Source organism: Apus apus, chromosome 4 (genome assembly GCF_020740795.1).
Source record: "Apus apus isolate bApuApu2 chromosome 4, bApuApu2.pri.cur, whole genome shotgun sequence".
Classification (NCBI taxonomy): Eukaryota; Metazoa; Chordata; class Aves; order Apodiformes; family Apodidae; genus Apus; species Apus apus.
This window is the reverse complement of record NC_067285.1, coordinates 99,512,056-99,537,772: the sequence shown is the minus strand read 5'-3', so window position 1 is coordinate 99,537,772 and position 25,717 is coordinate 99,512,056. Positions and strand designations below refer to the sequence as shown.

The 25,717-nt window shown below is 41.4% G+C and overlaps 2 protein-coding genes across 2 annotated transcripts in view; one reads left to right on the top strand and one right to left on the bottom strand.

The window, feature by feature from the left end:
- Nucleotides 1-1,335, bottom strand: part of FBXL5 (F-box and leucine rich repeat protein 5) — a 73,396-nt gene extending 72,061 nt beyond the window's left edge. The window contains exon 1 of the mRNA XM_051617905.1: nucleotides 1,032-1,335. The gene's annotated coding sequence lies outside the window, so the exon portion shown is untranslated. The remainder of the gene's footprint in view (nucleotides 1-1,031) is intronic.
- Nucleotides 1,336-1,453: 118 nt separating this feature from the next.
- On the top strand, nucleotides 1,454-23,860 carry LOC127384032 (ADP-ribosyl cyclase/cyclic ADP-ribose hydrolase 1-like). Its single transcript, XM_051617910.1, has 8 exons — nucleotides 1,454-1,761; nucleotides 14,387-14,516; nucleotides 15,185-15,320; nucleotides 16,099-16,181; nucleotides 17,848-17,924; nucleotides 18,651-18,743; nucleotides 20,424-20,510; nucleotides 22,458-23,860. The coding sequence occupies exons 1-8, from the start codon at nucleotides 1,523-1,525 to the stop codon at nucleotides 22,537-22,539; spliced, it is 927 nt and encodes a 308-aa protein (XP_051473870.1). The 5' UTR covers nucleotides 1,454-1,522; the 3' UTR covers nucleotides 22,540-23,860.
- Nucleotides 23,861-25,717: the final 1,857 nt, after the last annotated feature.

The following is a 25,717-nucleotide window of genomic DNA, read 5'->3' as shown; positions in this document are numbered from 1 at the left end:
CTCCTTTATGAGCTAATTCTTCCTGAATTGTCTCCTACAGAGCTTCCTGCACTTTTTGCAGAACCTGTGATGGGAACCACTGAGGAGACGCAAACAGTGTCATGGAGAACCCTGTTCTCTCTCTTATGAAGAGATTACAATATTAGTAAGAGATACAGAACATATCAATTGGAAGGGACCTACAACATTTATCCAGTCCAGTTGCCCTGACTTCAGGGCTGACAGCCCAATGTGCCACTCTGAAACCAAAGCTTCAAGTCTAAGTGAACCTTCCCAAAGTTTTCATCCTATCTCAGAAAGCAGGATCAGAAAAAAAACACAAAAAAACCCAAGCCAAACCCCAACAAATATATAAATATAAATATATATTTATATATAAACATATATATTTATATATATATAAACCTATATATGTGTGTATATATATATATAAAAAAATATATATAATGTACTTAATACATTTCTTACCAGGGAAGGCTTTGCTATCAGCAGAGCATTTGCCAGGTCTTTCAGAACTGCCTAGTCCCAACAGAGATGCATCTCAAATGCACTCAGTGTCAAACATTTAAAGATGGATGATTGGTAAGCAATTGCTAACAAATTATTTATAATTTATAGTTAACATTATTTTGACAATATATAGCTTATTTTGTTTAGATTTTGAGATTTGAGTATTAGATTATGTTGGCTTTTGACTAAGGAAGTAGAATTGCTCTGTTTGGAGAGCACAGTAAGGAGCCAACTTCCTTCTTGCAGAGAACAGTTAATACTTCAATTAGGTGACATCACACAGCCTCAAACACCCACAATTTACACATTGCTCTTAGAAATTCATGTGACCACTAATCCAAGCCTATATGCAAGGAAAAGAAGTAAAATACTCCACTCTGTTGATGACTTCAACTGTATTTTTACGACTACTGCAAAGTTCTTAATTGCTTTCAGTAAAGTTAGATTCAACATCAATCACTTAAAACCAAACTCATTTAGAGATAACCGACCAGCGTCATTTGAAATCAGCTTTTACTCACACATCAGCTGGAGCATGTCGCTGCAGTGGGATCTTTATCTGAACAAAGGATTCGGGAGTTTTGCAAGTAATTTCCTGCGATTCTCTTTTGGGAGTTATCCCTGGTGGCTTTGCAAACTTTACCTCGGGCAGCGGGAAGCAGAGGGCAGACAGCAGCGAGGCTGTCATCTTCCCGTGCCGAGCACCGAAAAGCCATCGCTGGGCTTTAAAAAAGACTGAACTGGCCCGAGCCGGCTGGGAGCGGGGCGGTGCGAAGTGGCCTCCGGTCCTGGAGGAGCTGCCCCGTGTCCCCGCACCACCCCGGGCCGGGCCGGCCCCCCGGGAGCCCCGCGGGCTGCGGCAGCCGCTGCGACGGGGCGGGGGTCAGCCCGGCCTCCCGGGCTGGGCTGGGCTGGGCTGGGCTGGGGGAGGCGCTCGGTGACCCGCTAGAAAGTGATTTCGCCTTTGGGCTGGGAGGGCAGTTGCTGCTGCTCTTCAGCGAGGCCTGGCAGGATGCCGTTCCAGCAGGGCTCTGCCCGGACCCGGCAGCGCACCGTCCTGCTGGCGGGGATGGCGGTCCTGCTGGCCGCCCTCGTCCTCGCCGTCGTGCTGGCCTCCCTGCTGACTCACGGGAAGCAAGAGGTCAGTCCCCAAATGCTGAAGTGGAAGGACAGGGGGACCACTAAGAATCTGCAAGAAGTCATCCTGGGAAGATGCTACAACTACGTCATGGCACGGTTCCCTGATCTGGGGTGAGTAGAGGTCCCGGTGGTCCATCAGGTGCATGAAGAGAACAGAAAAGAGCTGGGTATCACCTGCCCCGGCCACGTGTGTTAGGTTTGTGGCAGAGTGAAAACAGGGAGTAAGACCCATGTCCTGTAGCAAAATGTAAAAACTCAGACTGCAACTGCCAGTGCCCAGCTGCTGTTACTTTTAGGGAAACTGCCGGCACAACCAGTGTAAAGAATACTAATCCTAGGTCAAAAGTCAATCGTAAATACATTTTGCCAGAAATCCTGTAAAGTGTGACGCTGCATCCACGTAGCTAGAACTACACAGGAGGGAGGAAAAGAAAAAATACAGATTTACAGGATGGAACAAAGATCTTAGAAAAGCGTTGAGAAATATCTTGAGGTTAACCAAAACAGGTGATTTTAGCATGTGGGTAAGACATGGAGATGAGCCTAGGCAGCTTGCACGGTGGGGTACAAATGGCTCACAGGGCCAGCATGGGCAGTCCCAGGCACAACCTTCACCCAGTGGTGGACTCTGCTCAGCCCATCACATCAGATAGTCCTGCAACACCCCAAGCAGCCCCTCTGCTGCAGAGGAGGATTCCCTGGGGCCAGGTCTGCAATAGCATTTTAGGGCTGAGAAGTGATTTTCTGATCCCTTGCCCCTCAGGGAAAAGCGGAGTATGGTATAAGGAGTGCCTTGGGTCCCCTGCAGGCACTGGGGACACCCAGCTCTCCACCCAGGAGAGGAAGCAGAGCAGTCAATGTCTCTCAGCAGGCACGTACCCATCACTTCTGTGGCACCAGCCACCTTGTGTCCTCAGTAGTTCTCTGACAGACATTTCCACCACTCCAGGATGAGCACCGTGGGGCTGTCTCACACCTTGGCCAGATGACAGAACTGCTCTGGTCGTTGCCCTAAAAAAGACAATTGCCATCTCTCCTGACATTGAGCTGATAAAAACAAGGTTGTACATATTTTGCATGCATTTGAACTTCTCTTGGCCTCGGATGTCCAGTGCTGTATGAAGCAGCTGATGTGCAGCATTTGAAGGGAAATGGGCAAGTGGAGAATCATGGCCTGAGCATGCAGAGCCTTAAGTTCACATTTTCCATGAAACACCTAAAGTGGGTTTAGTGAGGAAAAAGGTTTTTTTCTTGCAAATAATAAGATCCTGAAGCTTTTGCAAAATCATGTACCAGGTTCTAAAAGCACACATTAGTTTATTAAAGAAATATACACTCAATATTTAAAACTGAAATTATTTTGCAACCGAATAACCTTTTTTTCTTATGATTTTGTGTTCAAATTGGAGTGCTGAAGATGTAAAAGCCACTTTGTATGAACGTGTCCAGCCAGTTTAATGTATGTTTTCATTCACAAAACTGTCTGAATCTGATGTGGGAATATTTGTTCAAGCAATACTTTCAAGGATGCTTTTTAAAGAAATCACAGACTCGTGATAGTATCTTGCTTTTACAAAGCATAACATTTTGTGCTATTCATAATCCAACTGTGTTAATAGCTTCATGGCTGTGAGCTTGCTTTCTTTCAGATAAAATGACTTTGGTATAGTAGGACCCTTTTTTTTGTTTTGTTTTATTTTATGTAAGAGGCAAATTTATCTGAGACAGAGAGCACTGAAAAAGGAAAAAATACACTCATTTACCTATACCTGAAATATTCAGGAGATTCCTGAACTGGGGATTAAATGTAGGTGCTTTTCTGGGAATCCAGCCTGAGTTTCCTCCTTTCTGACCCTGCTAAGCTCAGTGCAGTTTGTCGTGGAACCAGCCACTTCTGTCACTGGTGCTTTCTGATAATAAAGCAGGTGCCTTTAGGACACATCAGAGAGCCCAGTATCTTTCATCCTGTGCTCTTTCATCATTCATGTAGGCCTTGACTCTTGCATCATGTGAGGTCTTTGCTGCACTTAATCAAAGAAAAGGAGTAGGAACAGGGAACTGCGGAAACTTGGACAGGCTTGTGAGCTGAGCTAGCTGTGTCCTGTACTCAGGACTGTCCTCACCAATAGTCTCACCATGGGAACTTCCCTGCCTTGGTTAGAAATCTTCTAATTTCTTCATAAATTTGTCCATAGTGTCAGTTCTTGCCCTGTAATTTTACATCAACATGTGCATTTGTTTAAAAAGCTCTGATTTCGGTAAAATAATGGACATTTCTTTATGTTGTTATCAAAGCCACTAAATTCCATCTCTGGCAATTTTTTTTTTAACTTAATTTTTAAGTAGCAATCTGACCTACTGCAGTAGTTAGTGTGACTAGTAACTACATTTTAGAGTTCCATATTTCAGATTGCAGTAGCTGTCTGGTTTTGGAAAAAAGAGGGATTATTGACGTGAATATGGACTTTATAACGTTTCTAGATATCACAGATAGCTTTAACAGCAGCCACAAATTTATAGCCCCCATTTAGCTGTACTGGTGCAACTGCGTACTATAAATCATATGAGAAGGCCACAGACATGCTAACATACACCTTCACTATCACAGCTGCTTTAATCTTAGAGGATACCTCCTTCCTGTCTCACTCATATTACTGGACCCCTGGATACCATACACAGGCAGCACTCTCTGGCCACACTCTTGTCATTTCTGGTATGAACTGTGGGCTGAACCCAAGCCCAAACCAGCCACTGAAAGGACTGCTGTGGTCTGCAGTCAAGTTTTGGAAGCAATCAGATTTTATCCTGTTGATTTGCTTATTCTCGAGTATCATCAAAATGTTCAGCCTTTGTACTGAACTTGCTCACTAGAGAACAGTTCTCAGATACTGCATACAGCATCTGCTGGTAATATTTTTTTTAACTGCCTGGGTGCAATACAATCTTTGGTTTTATTTCTGCTGGCTGGATTACTCATCATTTGTACTTATGCAGTTTCCTCAGTGAGTCTTCCTACGTAGAACTGTAATTGTGCCAAAGTTGAGGAGAAACAAGCAGAAGATCCCAAATGCTTCAATATTTTCAATACTGGCCCCATATTTTAGTATAGCAGCAGGCTTTAGAAGTTTCCTTCCCTGCACACACAGTTGCACATCTAGATACAGACATTAAAGAGTAGCAGTATTTCTTTCTGGCTTCCCTGGAAGATACTGGCTGCTGCCAGAAGACAGAACTATTAACAATAGTTTTTCTAGTTTTTCACAGCACAGAAGTCTTGTTTTTTTTCCAACATTAACAAAAGCTGTGAGTTCTGCTTTCATTAATCTTGCAAAAATCCCATGCTCACCAGCTGGCCGTTGGTACGTATTGTAGTTTTGTCTGAATAAAGGCCAAAGGCAGTGTGTTCTGGAGGAAGAATTTGACCTCAAATCCCTTCGTCTCCACTTTCCCCGTAACAGGGACTCCCTCTTGTGGCTGAAAGACCAGTGCAATGCAAATATAAGTTTGCAAGAATTTATCCCGGGTCTGATCAGTGGAGAGAAGTGTGACGGGGTGCACAGTGCCAGATGATCAGAGGGCTGGAGCACCTCTCCTGTGAACACAGGCTGAGAGAGCTGGGGTTGTTCGACTTGGAAAAGAGAATGCTAAGGGGAGAACTTGTAGTGGCCTTCTGGAACTTGAAGGGCCTGCAGGAGAGCTGGGGAGGGACTTTTTGCAAGGGCATGTAGTAGTAGGATGAGGGGGAATGGTTTTAAACTGAAGGAGGGGAGATTTAGATTAGATGTGAGGAAGACATTCTTTAGTGTGAGGATGGTGAGACACTGAAATAGGTTGTCCAGGGAGGTTGTGGATGCTCCATCCCAGGAGGTGTTCGAGGCCAGCTTGGATGGGGCTTTGAGCAACCTGGTCTAGTGAAACGTGTCCCTGCCCATGACAGGGGGGTTGGAACTGGATGATCTTCAAGGTCCCTTCCAATCCAAATCACTGTAGGATTCTAGGATTCTGTGATTCAAGTCAGTGCTGGTCAAGAGTGGTTGTGGTGACCTGATAACTTACTCATCACTTGAAGAATTTTTTATTATGTTTTTGTACCTTGATGCTTGCTGGGGGACAACAGGTAGTAAGAGGTGTAGCATGATACCTGTTGACAGGCAGTTAACTGGTTTAATTGCCCTCCTCACCAAGTCTGAATCGGCAGGATCAGGTCAGATACGATTCGCAGTTTGTGACCTAGGCAAGGAGACAAGAAGACACTATCTACAAGGAGGTCATAGTCACTGATATTCAAAATGCAAATAATGCTGCTTTTTCAGTCTAGAAGTAAACTCATCTTACATTTGCAACTCCAGATGTTTTTCATTCCCAGATAATGACTACTGCCCTTAATAACATGATTTAACTTTTGCTTGGCCCTGAATTGGTCAGGCAGTGGGACTAGATGATCACTGTAGGTCCTTTGAAACTGAAAATATCCTATCCTATCCTATCCTATCCTATCCTATCCTATCCTATCCTATCCTATCCTATCCTATCCTACTCTACTCTACTCTACTCTACTCTGCTCTGCTCTGCTCTGCTCTACTCTACTCTACTCTACTCTACTCTACTCTACTCTACTCTATTCTTACCTGAGAGAGGGAGTAAAGAAGAGGGAGCCAGGCTTTTCTCAGTGGTATCCAGTTGCAGGACAAGAGGTAAAGGCCACTAATTAAAATACAGTAAGTTCAATTTAAATGTAATAAAGAAAAGCATATTTTTTGCTGAAAGGGTGATCAGAGTGGAACGGGTTGCCTGGAGAATTTGTGGAGGCTCCATCCTTGGAGATACTACTCAAAACCCAACTGGACCTGGCCCTGAACAACCTGCTGTGTGAGGCCCAGCTCTGAGTTGAGGGGTTGGACTAGATGATCTGCAGAAGCGTCCTCCTATCAATCCATTTGTTTGAAAACGCTTTTAGTCTTGCAAGAAGTCCACGGTGTAGCCGGGACAAACAGCAATGCAGAAACTTTTTGACATATCTGTAGTGGCAAGGGTGTTGATATCTATTGCTACTTTGGTTTGTCTCTCAGTATTAAGATGGGCACTGTATCATCATAATAACACACTGCTTTTTAACATTCCCAAGTCAGAATATTTGTTACAATGCTTCAGCATATGCTCTCAGTATCACCCTCCCCGTTTCATATGCTAATGTGTTGACTTTAATACCTTTTCTGTGTTGGCCTTTGGTATAGGAAACATGCATAGTTCTGTTTTTAATTTCTTCTGCCTTTCAATATTTATGACAAGATCTTCTTTTACAATTGTTTTTCCTTAACTTGTATATGACTGCTCTTGTAATTTCTTGATAAGTTAGATATAATAATTATAAACGTTAACAATTGTTTGAGTCTACTCAGAGGTACACTTCCACTGTCTTATGCTCTACAAATAGATAGATTAGCACTTTAGGATATAGAGATAGGGCTACTACTTCTACAGCTGGTCTTTCAAATGCATCCTCATGCTGTTTAGAGCAAGTTTCCGTAACTATTCTGGGCTGTGTGATGTGGCTCCTTTGGAGTTTTATTGTCATCTATTTCCAGAGGCAGTTCATCAGAAAGAAACATTTTTTTCTTTAGGAAGAGACAAATTCATATGGCAGTGGGTAGCTATAATTCATTTGTTCTGGAGATAATTAGTGACCAGCGTATTTATTTCTGCTCTTCTGGAGTATAAACATGAATAATAGACTAAGAAAGGCCATCCAATTCTGTGCAAAGCTCATACTCAATTCTCTGCAGAAAATGTACCCTCCCAGCCTATAACTCCACTAACAATAGCAACCTGAAGTCTGAGAGTGTCCTGGAATTTAAGGGGGAGGTGTCAAAAGATGCATTGTCTTTTCTCCATGGCCAACATCAATCTACTTCTGAGCTTCAGAAACACTGTTGAGATCTGAATTTCTCTCTCACTTTGGCAGCCATATGTCAACTCATCTGTCTGTTGTCTATATTGAGTTATAATCATATAAAGGTTGATATTAAATTACTATATATTTCTCATATAGTAAAGCTTATTACTTTTTTACCAGTGGTGAGATATTTAATGGTTCTTACTGCAAGATTCTGTAGGATTTAAATTAATTTTTCACATAACTGCATCGCGATTACCACACTGTCATATGTCAAAATCTACTTGCAGTGAAGGTCTCCTTTGACATTTATCCCAGATGCCACAGAGAAACATCATTCTGTCTGTACTGGCCTTCTACACATTAATCAGAAGTATTTGTTGATTAAATACTGCTCAACTTAGTTTTCTGCTGCAACTGTATACAGGTATTCAGTCACACACAGTCAGCTGCCTGTTCTTTGCCTTCTCTCTTGCTTAGTGATTTTACAAAACTGGCTATACAGAGCAATGGCTGGTGGCTGTCTGAAATATAGATCCATCCTAGGATTTAAAATATTAAATGTTTAGACAAGCTGATCAAAGAGCTTGTTGTTGCTGAAAGAGGGAACCCTGTTCCCTCCCACCTCTCCTTGCTTCAGTTCTCATGTAGCATCTATAGAGATGTCAGTGAAAACAGCCGTGCTCAGAGGTGACTTGCTGATGGTATCACTCGGCTGTCATCATTGTTAATGGATGGTGTCATTTGTTAAGTGATGGTGTCATTCATTGCTAAGGTATGGTAAGGTATTGCTAAGGTACGGTGAGAACTGATTAACACCCCAGGGCACTGTAGGGAAATACCACTTTGCTTATCCATAGGGATAGGGACAGAACCTTTTTGCCTCTAAAGACAAATGAAAATCTCCCTCAAGTGTCCAGGGGTAAAAACAGATACAGTCTGTCTTCCCAGGAGATGACACCATGCTTAGGGATTAGCAAAGAGCTCACTCACAGTCATACTAAAGCTTCGGTCTGTTTCCTTGACCTTGTCTTGCTAACACCTGCCAACCTTGAAATGGGGACTCCTCCTGACTTACTGCATTCATGCCACATCCCAGAAGTTTTAGTTCTATAATGTACTGCACATTCCTGTTATTGAAAAAAAAAATCTGCAGCTGCAATAAGCATTGAGTGTTTCCCTGCTGTAACATACATTTATTTAGATAATTCTTATAAAAGTGTTTTTCCAAGTTTAATATTAAAAATAAAACAATACTAAACATACACTTTCAGCTTCAATTTGTTCCTATAGTATCTATTCAAGACATGGCCCTCACTGAAAATCTTAAGCTGTGGGGCAACTATGACCCTCTGTCAAAATGCAGTCCAGGTGAGACTGCTGCCCTACCGGAGGCTGCGTCCCACTTACACAGCATCGTTGAAAACACCATCTGCTTAAGTAGCTTGGTTTTTGACTCAGGAAGGCTGAAGTCCATCCAGAAAAAAAAACCTGCTTATGTAGATGAACTCTTTACTGGTTTATAGCTGCCACCTCTTGGCTCAGTCCTTCCTGGAAGGCTCAGTGTTGTCCTGGAGCACTGATTCCCAACTCATATAAAATACTCCAGGAGCTATAAACCAAAGCCACAAATACAGCTGCCCTTACAACCCTCTCATTCCTGCCAAAGGTGAAGGACTGGTGGGATAAGGAGCTGTCATTTGTTCCAGGTCATTCCTTGTACACAAAGGTACACAGCCCTGAGGTGCAACCTGCAGAAGTATCACTATGTACTTATTTTTCCAGACCTCCAGGCTCCCTACCTCTGCTGGGAATTTAATTGCTCTGCCTACATGCAGCCTCTCCAGAAGTCATCTTTCTCTTAGGCATAGTTTTGGATCTCTGTCTCTAGCCTCAGTCAGTTCCTCTGGTGCTTTCTTTACTGGCTTTTGAGTTATTCCATTAACAGAGAGCAATACTTAAAAAATCAAGCTGCCAAAAAATCTGAGTGTGTCATTCTCATATTGAAAAAAAGTCAGTTACTATGAATGTTACAGTGGCAGGCACTTTGAAATAATTAAATTAAGTGGGCAATGAGAGGCTGGTGCTTATTGAAGGCACTGAGACTGACAGCTCTTACGCTACTTTTTTCCTTCATCATTTCCCTTGGTCATTTTCCCCCTCTCTATTATGCTAATGCTAAAAGCAGCAGGCAGCAGTCTCCTCAAATCCTCAGTGGTGACAGAATATTGGCTGACCTCTCAACTCACATTTGTCTGATTTTTAGCACAAAGATTCCTGATGGGAGATTTTAGATGCTAAAATAATAAGGAAGCAGTTCTGCTGTGTGCACGTACCTGTTTTCTGGCTGAGTGGTCTGGAGATGGGTCAAGGCATCACCCAGCGTGAAGACCCACACGCCTTTGGGGTTGTCCTCAGCTGCTGCTTCTGAGAAGTCCCTTCTCCCACGCGATGGCAGTGTTCACCTTGTGTTCATCTCCTCGCACCTCCTGCTCTAGTTGACTGCAGAGAAGTCCCAACTCCAGCTGCTTGGGCTGGGCTTGGCAGTGGCTCCAAAAAAACTACTCCAAGGGGCAGCAGAAGGAAAATAAATTTTGAAGGTGAAAAGGTAACAGAAGGATTCTGGGTTACAGAGGCTTCCCCTTCAAATTATCCATTGCATAATTTTTTTTAATTATATAAAGACATAGCTACTCATAAACGCACGTGAAACAACATATGGAATATGGATGCATAAATTGCACCACTGTACAGAACCATCACAGTTTACCTAAAAGAAGGAGATAAAGTGTCACACAGGCAAAGATGTGTATGTTAGATGCAGAAACATTGCTACACCATTTAGATCCTTTGATGAGCATTCTCCTTCTGAAAGATCTGGTGTCCTACAGGTGAAGATGACACCTTAGACTCCCAGCAGGGTATGAATAGATCTTCTGCCTCTAAGGAGCTTTTTTATAACCACAAATTTCTCACTGGCTTTTTAAAGACCCAGATATCTGAGCACTTAGGTGCATATATGCATTACTATTTTGGCTAACAATGGTAGCAAATGAGAAGGAAAATTTTTACAAATTGCAAGTGCTGGTGGGGTGTGATCCCTGCACAGGCCGGTTACAGAAGGGCTCTGGAGACTGTTTCCAGCTCTGACTTCAGAGTCTCACCACAGAGGCCACAATTAAAATCTCAGTGTCATAGTCATGTTTTAGAAAGAAAACTCAGAACTTGCTATTGACTGCAGGGAGACCATATCTCACCAGGGAAATGTCTCTGCCTGGCAGAGGTATTTGAACAATATGGGCAGAGTTGACTGAGTTCTCCAGCTAAAGCCTGGAAGTAATTTTCACTTGTAAATTTTAAATGGGCCCCATACTTGAAGTACCTCTCTCAGATTTTTTGAGTAAAAAACTAGGGGCAACACAAGGCCAAGGAAACACTGCCCTTCTGAAGATGTTTTGAGCATCCAATGTCAGTCCAGTGCTGCACTGAAAACAAGACATTGTCTGTGGTGTAACTGAAAACACGAGGCATGAAGGTCATCCTTGATATTATACTGATTAAATCAATTTCAATTGAGGGTGAATTTGCTCTGTCATGTCTGGTTAAAGAAAAAAATAAAATAAAATTACAAAGTAAAGAAAAACAAAGATCTGTATTAATTGTGATTTCCAAGGTATCTTGGTGCCATCCCATTCCTTTAAGCAAAAGGATACTCTTTCAAGGTTAGCCAGACCTGGATACTGATATGCAAAAGATAATGATGCACAAGCTGTCAGTTTTTCTAATATTCACATTAAAGTTTGGCTGATAGGATAGCTGCTAATGGCAATGTTCTTGGCCCCAGTTTCCATTTGATAGATTGAAGTGATATTAATAAAAATGGTAAATGGCTAGAAATACTCAAATTCATTGGAAAATGCAACTTCTACCCAAATGTAATGACAAATGCAGGGTATGTTTTGCAGTGTATATTATACCAATTAAATCAACTTCAACTCGGGATGCTGCCCTTCTTAAGATGCTTTTAGTATCCAATATCAGCCCAATGCAGAACTGAAAACAAAACTGAAGTACCATAAGGCATGTTCTGCAGTCCTTGCTTTCCACAGAAAGGGTGACACCTTCAGTTCCTGAGTTTACAGTAGGTTTCACGGTGCTCCTTCTAGTCTATTAGTTATTATTTCACACTTTATCAGCATTTTCCAAACTTTATTCATTAAAAAAAAAGTTTGAAAAAGTAGCATACAATTTGAGTGTGTTTATTTTGTGCGTCACCAAATTTGGATTAAATATTTCAGATTCTGTAGCAGAATAAAAGGCCTTAAGTATTTCAACATAAGCAAAGTTAGCCTCAAAGGAAGAACTTCATTATGCATAAAAATATATTTTGCAGATACGATGCAGAATTAGTATGCAACCCAAACCATATGAACAAAAAACAAATAAGAAAAGCACACAAGCCCCACAGCAGTGTGGTGCATAGTCATATTTACCATGGACTCCTGTGTCTGAATTAGATAAATTTAATTCACTGACAGACTAATAATCCCTTCCTCACCCTCCCTTCTGTAAACTCACAAAGAAAATGAAATAAACCCATTCTCTGACTCACAGCTTCTCATTGGGAAGTTTTATGAGCACAGTTTGTTTCTCAGGCATTTTTTGGCACAACAATTGTGCTTGTTTTAACCTGAAACTGTTCTTCCTGGAATTTTTAGCATACCAAGTGCCAGCGAACTTGAATTGTTTTCAGGAGCCCCAGAGCTAAAGAGGGTCTCTGCCTTTACCTCAGTCAGTTAAATGATGCACACAGACAAATATTTTCTTGCTGTTCTGGTAAAGGCATTGCTGAAACTTTATTAATAGCATCTACCTCAACAGTGAGGCTGGGAAGAGGGGTATATCTTCCTGGAGCTGGGATTAAGAAGTCCTAAACATTTTTCACTGGTTGTTTTTTCATAAATCAACCAGAATCACAGTTCTGTGAGACTGGTAATCTCTTTGAGATGTGAGGGATCACCTGTATTTTATACCAGAGAAATATCTTTGCAATGGCAAATCAAAGAATTCATTTTATTCAGCTATAACAATATACATGTTGATAAGTGAGGGTAGCAAAAATTAAATACTGTTAATTCTTTTTAATGTGTTTTTCTTTTGCATTGAAGATCTGTACTTTGATTTCTAAAATAATGCTAAAATTTGGGGGGGGTTGCCTGGTCCTTCCCAGTATGATACTAGACCAAGCCCCTGCAGTGTGTCTGATAGAGGCATTCCCTCTGCTACAGAATGCTGTCAGGTACCTTTCAGTTTGCCCTTCTGCTGCTCAAATGAGCACTCAGGAGATATTTTGACCACATTCAGTAGTAGGACCGAGATCACACAACTGTAGTGAAGTTTAATTTTTAAAATATTTTGAAACCCTAAATGAATTACTATCATTTTCCCTAATCCGTTTAGGACTATTTTAAAGACTAACCAAATTCCACATCCTATATATCACCTGAGTACCAACTGGCAACAAAGGCTGTAGCTGTGTGTCTTCTCATCTACTAATTGATCAGGGCTATGTTTATTTCTAGTGATCTGAAGGCATTAGCTTCTTCACACAAGACCATTCCTCAAATGGTTTTTAGTGGGTAGACATTGGGAGATGATTGCAAAGAGTGAAGAAGACTGGAAGAATCAAAGACAGTCAGTGTAGCTCCATTCAGACATGCAGACAGCAGGATAATGCAGTCAGCATTTGAAATTTACACACAAATAGGGAAGCGAAGGATGGAAAATCACTGCATTACAGTCATTGCTGTAATGAGAGGGGCAAGCTTTCCAAGTGGGCCTGAAACTACAGGAGCCTGAAGAGGAAGTGCACCCATGGGGAACAGCCTTCAAAACAAATACTAGCCAAACAATAGTTCTGAATTATCTAAACGTAAAGTTTTAATTTGTTTCTTCAAGTACAATATAGTAAATGTCCTGAGCTGTTCCAAACATGATTACATGCTGCAGCTTCAGGAAGGGAGTGTGGAACTCCTTCATTACAGAGATATAATTGCTTGCCTGTGCAACAGATTTCCTCTTGGTAGTAGGAAAGGAGCCCTGCTTCTGTCAGAAAGAAGTGTAGGCTGAGGTGATAGGTTTGTGTTATGGCATGAAGCAGCTCCCCCAGTACATTTAGTGGAATTCCTCTGACTCACCCAATTGAGAGCAAAAGGGTCAGAACCTGTTACATGGTGGAGAAGACTGAAAAAACCCACTGGAGACTAAGCACCTGATTTGGATGTTGGTTATATATGTGCAAATCAGTCATGGCTCCAGCAAAGTCAATAGCTGCAAATTAGCACATAAATGAAAATAACATGAGGTCCAAAACAGCCAGACCCCTGCTTTTGTTTTAAGATACTATTTCTGTAGGGTTGAACACTCTACAGACACATGGGGATATTTTTGGCTCAGTTTACCTAAGGAGGCAGTATCCTTTAGCCATACTTTTAAAGTGTACAAGCTATGTTCTGCTGTATTTGCTATTCATGATCTGGTTTGAATAATGATAAAATTTGATCCGTGATATCAGCACTGCTTTAAAAATTCAGATATTTCAGTAGTCAGTAATTAAAAAGGCAGGAGAGAGAGAAAGATGTTTTAGAACTGCTCAGTCCTCAGTTTATACTCAATTTACTGATGATACTCTGCTTTTGTAATGGATAATGCATTTTGATGCCCAGGCATAGTTAGAACTCTTTTAAAATCTGATCCATAGTGTTTGAGCATAACAGAAGGACACCCTTTCACAGTCGTAAATACTCATAAATACTAATTAACTATGTTTTAATCTTTCGGCAGAGATAAAGATTGCCTAAAAATATGGGAATCATTAAAACATGCATTCATGTACAAGAATCCCTGTAATATCACATCAGAAGATTATCAGCCTTTAATGGAGTTAGGAAGTCATCCTATACCCTGTAACAAGGTAACAGTACAACGCATGGTGGGCTGCCTACGGAGGGCTATTGTGGGACAATGTGTCTGTGCAGTGCTCTGAGGAATGGGACTTGTCCATAATAACTGTGAGTGTCTGTAGGTTGACAAGGAGGATATTTTGCTCTTGCACTTAACTGCTACTGTGATATCATCTTTGGACCCCAGTAGCCCTGTTCATTCTCTATGGCTGGAGAACATCTCTGTGTAAGGTTTGCCTTGGATGTCAGTACCTTGGTTGTGCTGGTGAAGTCACAGAGATGCCCCTGTTCCCTGAGCGTACAGCTCTCCATGAGGAGCATGCTAACATTCTGTAATAGAGGGACACTGCTTCCAAAAAGCAGCTCTTCCACACACAGTTCAAAAGCACACAACAAATGAGGTATATATCCTGTGAGAAGTACTGAAAACCTTGCCTTCAAAATGCTTCACAGGCCAAACATGTCCATTTCCATCAAAAACAACCACCTAAAAATATTTTGGTAATGTGAACAGGGGCAAAAGAAACAAGAACTGACCCACTAATGTGGATGTGCAGCATTTCAACGAAAAATGAAACTCCTTCATTATGGTTAAAGCTTTCTTTTTTTCCTCCAGGAAAATTTCCTGACCAACTTGAGTATAAATATCACTTATTAGACATTGTACCTTATTTGACAGTCACTGTTCTGGAGCAAGACAAATGACCTCGTTCATCGTTACACAAAATCCAACCAAAATTTCCTTACCTTGGAGGACACCTTGCTGGGTTACATGGCTGACAGGGTTTCATGGTGTGGAGACCCCTCTGCCCCAGGTAATAAGTAATATTTTTTGCAAAATAAATATGAACACTGGAATTCCAGATTATTCTTTCCTCTTGCATATCTTGACCTAAACAGTCCTTTTTTACATACTAATTTCTTGTAATTTAGTTTAGAACCTTAACTGTATTTCTGTCCCATGTTATGAAAGACTGAAAATAGTACCTAGTTCTCAGGTGAATTTAAAAACTACGATGTGGCTTTTATTAAAATACCAAGTTGCTGCTTGGACGAATGGTCCTATCTTGCCTTCTTTATTGAGAATACTCCCTTCCTTCCTGTGGCTTCTATGGGACAAATTGCAGAATCAGAATGCCACTCAAGAATGCCAGTCACAGTGGTGGGGTGGGACAGCATGCAGGCACCCCGGGGTTATTGCTGCCCACATGACTCCTGGGTTGTCACAACCTCTAAGTTAGGCTGGAATTGCTGGACAAGCTGGGCAAAGTTGATTTTTTCAGCGTGATTGGACAGCATTTGTCAAGAGCCAACATGTTTCTCACATTTAGGAATACGTTTTCCCTCCTCAGTTTTCTGAGAATTATTTGCATACAAGGCCTGCGGTTACCTCCCTAAAATGTGTGGAAGCAAACAGGAAGACCTTAAACAGATGCAAATTCATTTTCCTCTTAGAGAATTTTCTGCATGTAGCCCTCTTGCTTTGGTAGGGAGCAAATCTTTTTGCCGTCATTGATCAGCTCTCAAAGCTGTATTAACATCGCAGCAATATTCATCCTAACCTTAGGTTTCTATAAACGTATTTCTTCTCAGGAATCAACTATGAGTCTTGTCCAAAACGAAGTGAATGTGAGAGCAATCCTAGCTCTGTATTCTGGAAAATGGCATCCAAGATGGTAAGTTCTCTCTAAATAAAAGAATCTTGAAAAGCACTAATTTCCTGGCACTGCCAAATATGTGATTTTGGAGATAGGACTTAAAACATGGAATAGTAAAAGTTCACATGAGTTTTAGCTTCAGGTGCATAAAATCATGGCTTTGGCTATTTGTATTTCTAAGGTCCCTTATTTTATGTACAAGACTTAATGTCACTGTAGTTTAGGCGTTCTTATCTGGGGTCAGAGACTGTGGCAGTGTCTTAAACAACACTTGGCAGACAGCTGGAGCTTTGCAGATAATATTTTAAAATAATAATAATCACCACCTTAATTAAATTACAGGACTGAAATTGCCAAAATAAAATACATTTTAGCATGTTAGTGTTTGGAGCAGTGCCCAAATTAGCACAGAAGTTTACCAAAGAGATGAGGATCCCTTGCACCTTCTCAGCAAAAGCCTGAAGAGCACATCCTCTCACAATAGCATCTGGCAAGGTTCCTGCGATGTCCCCACCCTTATTCACATGCCAGCTCCTGTCACATGAATGAGACCCTACTAGTCCAAGTTAAGCAGTTAGCCTGGCTTTGTTGAATCAGCACTTTACAGAAAAAAAAAAATCCAGAAAAATAACTGCTCTCCTGCATCAGTTTCATTTCACATGTCAAGACTTCACCCTCAATAAGACTACTAGTAGAGGACTGTCCAGGTGGAAAACAAGCCTTCCTGTACGTTTCAGCTCTCATGTGTGTAAGAAAAAGTCTACTTGCCATTAAAATATTGTTTTGTGGGTAAAGTAATGTAGATAAAGTTTTCAAAGCTCAAACCAGTTTTGATGTACTCCGTTCCAGAGTCTGGGAGGGACAAGCCACCATATAGACTCAGGCTTGGTCTACGGCAAGCTTTCTAGTCCAAATAAATTTAAGAGCTACTAAACCCCATGCTTATTACATGAGAAAGTTACACACAGTCAAACTTCCTTGCAACTTTACATCTCTCAATAGCTAAGTTTGTACCACACTGTTTAGATGTAAGAGGACTTGGAGGACTAGAGTGATACTACAGTGGATCCACTCTAGACTGGATGCTATATGTTGTAACATTACTTGGTAACCTTTAAATATTTGGACCTGAGTTTTAAAGGATAAAAGAGCTGTGATTACAAATCAAATAAAACTCAGTGATGAGTTTTACTAAAACAACTTGAGAGGAAAATTCCCAAGCCACAAAAAGAACACAGAGTATGAGTCACAAGGTAATGAATTCATGATTGTTTGCATATCCTTAAACTTGTGGTACTTCAGTTCTGGCTCATCCTCACCACCTGAGTTAAAGCAGTCTAAGGATTATTCCAGGTTACTGAGGGAGGGAACAGCCCCATCAGACAGCTGAAGCTGCTGGGGCTCTGGAAATTTGCATCCCTCTGTAAAAACTAAAACCAGCAGTGACAGCAAAGTTTCTCTACCAGTCCCATGCAACTTCAGATTGTCCATTCATAGCTGAAATGCAACTCTGTGTCAGTTTTGCCACAGCCTGCAGAGGTTTGGTGTTAAAATATCGGCTAGATCCTCTACTCATATAAGTCAGTTCTCGGCATCAAAGAAGTTACAGTAATTTCAACTAACCCCAAGTCTGAGGTGACACTGCATGTAGTGTCAGACTATAGTGCCCATTTGTTTTGTTCAGTTTGCAGAAGCAGCATGTGGTGTGGTTCAGGTGATGCTCAACGGATCAATAGAAGCTGGAGCTTTCAGAAACAGCAGGTATTTACTCAGCATGCTGCTGAATGTTTCTGTGGGTCTGCATGCTGGTGAATGTGTCTTTGCTAATGAGTCCCAGTCCAGACAAGATGTTAGAAAACTCATGAAGAGGTCTTAAACTATTGGCTATTGAAGAGGTGAGTCACTTAACTCCTTCTGTACTGCAACTGTAATTTCAGTCCTTCTGAGGGCATGTGGGTAGAATCTCCACTATGCTATTACTACACAAAGTAACTTTAAATTACAGTTAATCCAGGTTTGTACATTACATTATATTCATGTCAATGACACATTTCTAACTGCTCATAGAGGTAACTGGATTTTCCCCCCTCCAGACTGTGCTTCCTTGGGTTACCTGGCTGGAGGTGCAGTCTTGAATAATATCAAAAGATTGAGAACATGTAGGTTGGTAGAAGAGCCACGTTCATTTCCGTTGCACCAAGCCAAGCCAATAGCCAATAAGCCAAACAGGAGAAAAGGCATTAAAGGTGGAAAAACTTCAGCTTGTTTCAGTCTTCAGACAGCTTCAAAAATTCTTATGAAAGAGAAATAAGAATTGGGAGAAAATCTTTTACCACAAGGTAATAAATAGTCTGTGAAAATCCATTGGCAAGATAATGTTCTTTCACTGAGAACAATAGCAGCACTAATAAGGACTAGTCTTTGGGGAACATGCTTTCCACATCTTACACTAAGAATGTTTTGCTTTTTCATGTCCCATTCTTACAGCATTTTTGGAAGTATTGAGATCTTTAACCTAAATCCAGACAAAGTCTCTGCAGTACACATTTGGGTGATGCATGACATTGGTGGCCCTCAAAGGTAAGTCACACTGGGATGAAGCGATGAGTGGTGTGTAGAAAGCAGGTGGTGCAGCTCAGTTCTGACAGGTGACTGTCTGACAGTGACACTGTCTTAAATCTGCTGATGAAACCTGCCTTACATTCACTCTCCTCACTGCTTACTTTGCTGGAAAGGATAACATTTTTTCTGTTGTTTTCTTTGGTATTTTTTGTAGGTACTGCTGAGCAGTTATAGCTGACACAATGACATTTTCCTTCCTTTCAAGAAATCCTGTGTCCTTTAAATTCTTCCCAACCCCTCCTGAGCTCTACAAACCCTTATTATGGGTGCAGCACTGTGGTCAAAGATCAGGCTACATTGCCAGAATGAACAACTGGAAAATGGATAATTATGCTGACCAGAACCATTTTTGACAGAATAATTTCAAATGCAGGAGCAGGTTTCCCAGAGAGGTTATGGAGTCTCCATCTGTGGACACAAAACTCAACTGGCAACCTGCTGTAGCTGATACTGGTTGTTCTAAATTAACTCAAGCAGTCCCTTTCATACCTAAATTACTCCTGATTTTTAAAAAGAACTCTGTAGTTTAACTGCTTATAGTGGAATTACTGATACCAGAACAGCGATCTTGGATCACATCTGAGCCTTTCTGAGTGACCTTTTTCATAGAATCATAGAATGGTTTGGGTTGGAAGGGACCATTAAGATCATTTAGTTCCAACCCCCCTGCATGGGCAGGGACACTTTCCATTAGACCAGATTGCTCAAAGCCCCATCCAGCTTGGCCTTGAACACTTCCAGGGAGGGGGCATCCACAATTTCTCTGGGCAACTTGTTCCAATGTCTCACCAACATTACAGTGAAGAATTTCTTCCTAATGTCTAACCTAAATCTATCCTCTTCCAGTTTAATATCATTACCCCTTGTCCTATCACTACACACCCTTGTAAAAACTCCCTCCCCAGCTTTTCTCTAGCCCCTTCAGATACTGAAAGGTCACTACAAGCTCTTCCCAGAGCCTTCTCTTTTCTAGGCTGAGCAGCCCCAACTCTCTCAGGCTGTCTTCATAGGAGGGTTGCTCCAGCCCTCAGATGCTACATGCTTCAAGAAAGCATTAGCTGCATGGAAGCAAAATACACAAATTAGGGCTCCTGCCAATGCAAAAGCATTGTCAAAATAGAGTAACAGCAGCAACAGGCTGAATCTAAAAGATAGGAGTTGCTCATATCCTGTTGCCTCCCATGTTTTCTATCTGCTTCTTCATATTATTTGTCATACCTAAGTCTTAGATGCTGCTTTTCATGATTGGCTCTTTCTCATCACACAGAGGACTTGATCACTTTGTCCTTCCACAGATTTGAATGAGCCTTATATCATGTTCCTGCAGATGGAGGTCACCAATGGCTCTGGTGCAGTTCTAGAGCACATTGAACTGTGAATAGAACTGAGTTGTTTCCCACAGATATCTTCCAGTATAACGTTCTTGTGCAAGATACACAGTTGAATATCACATAGTTTCTACCAGCAAAGGCCCAGTGGTAGCCAAAACTCTACAAACCCAATAGCCTTTACAGCACATTAGCAAACAAGCTTTTAAACAGTCTTACCTGAAATAAAGCAAAAGAACACAGTGTGGAATTTAGCTGAGCTTCTTGTACACACAAGTAAATCAAGTAACAGAAGACTTTGTTTTTCCAGTGAATCCTGCTCAGGTTATTCCATAAAGAGGTTAAAAAGCATCTTAGAAGAGCGAAACTTTAAGATCAGCTGTGAAGACAATTACAGGTAATAACCTGCTCTTGCTGGGGCAAACTTGCTAACATAAAACTAATATTGTATCTCCGTTTTGGTTTAAAATAGGTTTCTTGGTTTACAGCAGACTAGAGCAGACTCCCCTCTTACTCCATCAGATCCCATCAGTGTGGTTGTGTCCTTCTCGAGGGCTTCCCCTCGTGCTGCAGACCTCATGTGGGTTGGGTCTGGGGCTTGCTCTCTGCCCAGCACTCTGAGAAGGCACCACCACTACACATGTTCATTTGCTTTCTGGGTAGGAGTAATCCAGCCTCTCTCAACAGGTTTTCATCTGACCGGGCTTTTCCCTACAGAAATCACAACCAAAGATGCAGCTTTCCTCCCTGCTCCATGCATGATAAAGGAGGATGTCAAGGATGGCCCTTCCTTCCTTCCCTAGAGTTTAAGCTTACTTTCCATTCAGTTGCTTTATAAGAGAGTGAGACAAGAGACATGATAAGAATTATGAATTAGTATAGTTCCCTATTATCAGGAGATAAAAATAGGAGTCCAGGAAACAGAACAGCCTGAGTTCTGACTTGCCTGGAATCTCTACCTGCCTGCTGAGGAGAAAACAAAAGTCTGAAACCCTTTATCCCTCTGTGTGGATTCAGAGACCTTCACACAGGGAAAAAGTGTTCTTTATTGACATAAAAAAGCAGCAAGGGTTTCAATATTACTCATATCTTATCTGTCAGGAACAACTTTTCAGAGTGAAAGACTCATACTGGGATAAGAACGCCTCCAAAATTTACATCTCTATAAACTGCTGAGTTACAACATTAATTTTAAATAAGGAAAAGTTGGTCTGCATACGAGACAAATACCTTTCTGATGCTAGGATTTTAATCTTGAGGGCAGAGCAATATATTCCTGTGTAGGTATTGCTCACCCTGATTAATGGGTACCCTGCACTTTGTGAAAAAAGTAACACTGGTGTGGTGTGTAAATCTGCCAAATGGTGATCATGTATGTGCTTTCTCTTTGGGTAACTGCAGTTTTTGACTAGTACTCCCAGGAACTGTAAGTAAGTACAAATTATTTCAGCCTGTGATGAAATTAGCTAAAGGGTGAAGGACAAAGGTGAAGTATGTTGTAGCTTAGATCTGTTGTGGCTCAGCACATGGAGAAATCTGTCATGTCACAAAGACTTGTTGATGTGCTTGTTGCTGTGGCTCACAACTCACTTCTTAAGACAGAGTAAGAAATGACCTTTTGTGAAAGCTCAACTAACACATGCATGAACGACTGTGTAAAGCAATAGGGAAAAATAATTTTTTATACAGAGCATTGACTAAATAAGCAATTTACATGTGCAGTGAAACTCTTCAAGATGAACTGTATAAGTTAGCTTCACTCCCCTGAAGTCATTGCACGCCAAACCTTTTGGGTTTGTATCAGCTGAGCATCTGATTTTTCTTGCCACATAGCAATTGATACTGATAATTTTCTCTTGTTTTTGCTAGTGTCAGTAGTGTCTTCCAAAAGTAACTAAACACTTTTATTCACTGGATGTACTTCTAGCAAAAATTCTAATAAAATCTGACATTGTTAGCAACAGCTTTATATTCTAGCAGTAGGGGTTACCACTGGTAAGGAAGGTGGTGAACTCTAGCTTAGCAACAGCTCTGTAGTCACTACAAGAGAGTTCACATTTTTTTGTAATTATTTTTGTTATCACAGCATAGCTGACATGCTGGGAGTTCAGATCCTACTTTATTTCATACTCATTTGCTTTTGTCCCTAACCCCTAGAGACATCAAAGTTATCTTTTTGCAGCAAGATCTAAAAAAAGCATCCTAAGAAAAGACATCCACTTGATAAGCACAGATATAATATACACTTGGAGTTTCATGTTGCATTTAGTTACTGTGGGGTTTCATTCTGTTGTACCTGCAAAGTACATACTAAATACTTGCTTGGTTTTGTGTCTTTTCACAGGCCAGTTCAGCTCCTTCAGTGTGTGAACAGCCCTGACCACACAGACTGCAGGCTCTGCACCAACACCACAGCAACTCCATAAATGGAGCGCTTGGCACTATTGAAGACTTTCATTATTTGTGTGTAAAGCTGGACAAGATGTGTCTACATAGCTTAGAGTGATAAATAGCAGCTTGGTATGTACAGAGTCCATAACCAGAAATCCTTGCTGTGATGCTAACAGCCAAGTAGCAGGAGATGATATTTTAGATGTGATTACTGTACACACACGCACACAAATATTATTTCAGGGTGGTTGGGGCCATGCTCAGGGGTTAAGGCAGATGCTTTTCCCTAGATTGCCCCCTCGTGCACAGCTCCCCTTGTGCCCAGAGGCTCAGAGCAGGGATTCCCCAGGGTGTGCACAGAGAAGAAAGAGACTTTCCAATGGAGACAGAACTTGTTTGGATCAGCGCTTGGCTTCCTACCTGCTAGAAGGCTGGGGGAATCAGCTGAGCTGAGCCAAGAAAAGACCGGAAGCCACCCAGAGAGTTGCCAGCGTCTATAAGAACGTGTCAAGTGTGTAGCTGGACAGAGAAAATAGCAAGACTGACTCAGAAAGCCCCATTAAAATCCTACTGGAAACACCGTCGCAGTTCAGATTACATTTTCTTCTTAATATAGCAGTAAGCATAAGCCTTCCAGCTTTCATTAAAGGTCACTCAGACCACAGCTTGCCCATCCATGGTAATAGAGACAAACATCAAAAGGTTGCCACAATGTGTAGTCTCTCTAGAGCTCAGTTTCTGAGGTGAAAGGTGATGCCATGTGGAGTATAAATTCACGGGCATGGACATACCATAGTACATTGAAATGGCAGGTTTCATTGATTTCCTTTGATTCCTGCTTTGCTGGTTCAGTGTTTATAACACAACGAAGATCTTGTGACCATGGCTGTAGTGCCTTTGTGCAGAGCCACTAACACTAAGAGAACAGAGCAGGCTTTGCTGCAGATGTGTCCTAGGTGTTGCAGTGCCAGCACAACCAGCAGTTGCCAAACCATGAGGCTGACAGAGGTTTCCATGATCCCACAGGCAGAGGGTTGTAAAGCCACATGTTTTAGAGATTTCCCAGGGCACAAAGCATCCTCATGGAACTACACAAGCTGGTGCAATTTTGATCACCTCTAGATAAATCTTTTCTCTGTAATACACAGGCCTGCACCGAGCATTGCTGGACCACACCCAAGACCTCGCCAATAATGTTTACATTCACTGAAATGTATTTTTATTTACACTTTCCAATAGGTTATTTCTGACTGTAAGTCAAGACTTTGTCTTCACACTCATTTTTGTACCTCCTCTGTTGTAATATAAAATATTGAGAGTAAAATCAAGATCTATAATAAAATCGCTGATGACAAATGTTGTTCATTCAGTTTCACATTCTACTTAACCTTAGATTGAACCTGAAAATAAGCCACTTCCTAAAAATAACACAGAAATTCATCACTGTATGCAACTCTATATATACCCACCCAGGAAAGCAGAGAAAGGTCACAGTATGAGTCCTCCCCAGACTGTACTCCCTAAATCACCCTTCATCTTTTACAGAGAAGTTACTGTTTTTGTAGGCGGCTGGAAGTGAAGCATCCTGTGTCTTTGTCTTGAACACAGACATCCACATACATATGTTGTTCTCAGCCATATTAGTTAAGAAAGATGACTGTGGTTATGGAGCAAAATGCTAAGAAGAAAATCAGTGGTTTTGAAAGCTGAGGTGCTGTCCTGGTTTTAGCCAGGATGAAGCCAATTTTCATTTTACTGAATTTTTTTTCCTTCAGCAAGCTTTCTTTTAATTAGCACCAGAGCGTTCTGGTGCACTGAAGTTTTGCTGCACTGAAAGTTTATAAGCCAAAAAACTGCCCAAACCAATACAAAATACCCCAAATTCACAGAAAACTAAATAAAAGGGAAAATAATCTATGTGTTTTTTGCACCACATGGAAATTTTTTTCTTAATATAGTTTGAAACATGTTGACTTTTGAAATTATGCTTTCCATCGGATGAAGTTAACCTCTGTCATGACTTGTTCAAGACAAATGGCCCAGCTTGTACCCTAGGCCCAGAGCAAAGCCTTGTCAAAGAACACTACCCAGAAAATCAAGAGGAATCTGAGTTATCATGTGATACAGTGATATCAGTGATATGCACTCCCTGAACCACATAGCACTAGGAAAGCTACTTCTATTACCCTTTTACCACAGCCTTGCTCCTTCCCCAAACTTTGATGTACTTAACCTGACAAGAGCCTGCAATTATTAAACTTTTTTTGAGATTAGGAAACAAAGTAAAGACTGAAAGTTTTGTTCTCCTTGCTAGCCATGACTTGGCCTTGTGTTTGATTTAAATCATACCTCTCCTAGGGGCAGGAGGCTCGACAGGGTGGTATGGAAACAGCCTGAATTCCACTTAGGCTCATGTGCCACATGTTTCCTTTTGGCTGACCCCAAGTACCAGCCCCAACACATCACTACAACCTCCTGAATCCCCCTGTGGTCACCTCACCCATCAGGGACCAAAAGCTGTCTCCATTGCTTATGTGTAGGGACGTGAGTGAAAGTAATGGCTGGGACTACAGGGTTTCATTTCAAATAACAAACCTTACGCATCTAGAGAAAAACTGAAAAACTGAAAAGAAAGGTTCAAACACATGAAGGGCAATAAAGCTTGCCCTCTTTTTAAAGTATCTTTTCTAAGTTATTGTGGTGCTCTTTTTGGAGTCCAAAATAGTGCAGTGCTTGTAATGTAATCTATGTGGGAAAGTCTTGGGAGAGAGGGATTTGATTTTGTTTATGTATGTACTGGCAGCACATAGAGCAGTGGATTTGTATCCCCCTGGACACTGGCAACAGGGGAGTGATTTTGGGTGGGACTCAACGTAGCTGCAGCACAGCAGGGTTTATCAGTCAGAGGCAGAAGTTCCCCTATTGCTTGATTTAGGCTACTCTTCATGCATATACCTGTGATGCCACGTACCTGATACTTAAAACAGTGACCCTCAGACATTGTCTTACATAAAAGAGCTCAGTAGATAAGAGTAGGAAGATGAGATCAGCAAGACTTCAGGTAGGAACCCCTGCAAACAGGCTGCATCTTAAAAACTCTCTTAATAATGGTATTATTTATAGAATTAAGAGAACAATAACGTGGTAAGAGGCTGTGTCCCTGTGTAGCCTTTCCAGTTTGCTCCTTTATCATGCAGTGGTATCCCCCTTGTT

Bases quoted from the DNA above. Each gene is read 5' to 3' on its own strand.
- LOC127384032 (XM_051617910.1), top strand. From the start codon at position 1,523: ATGCCGTTCCAGCAGGGCTCTGCCCGGACCCGGCAGCGCACCGTCCTG. The intron at 17,925-18,650 runs GTATTTACTCAG...CCATTCTTACAG, and splicing joins GGAGCTTTCAGAAACAGCAG to CATTTTTGGAAGTATTGAGA. The intron at 18,744-20,423 runs GTAAGTCACACT...TTGTTTTTCCAG, and splicing joins GACATTGGTGGCCCTCAAAG to TGAATCCTGCTCAGGTTATT.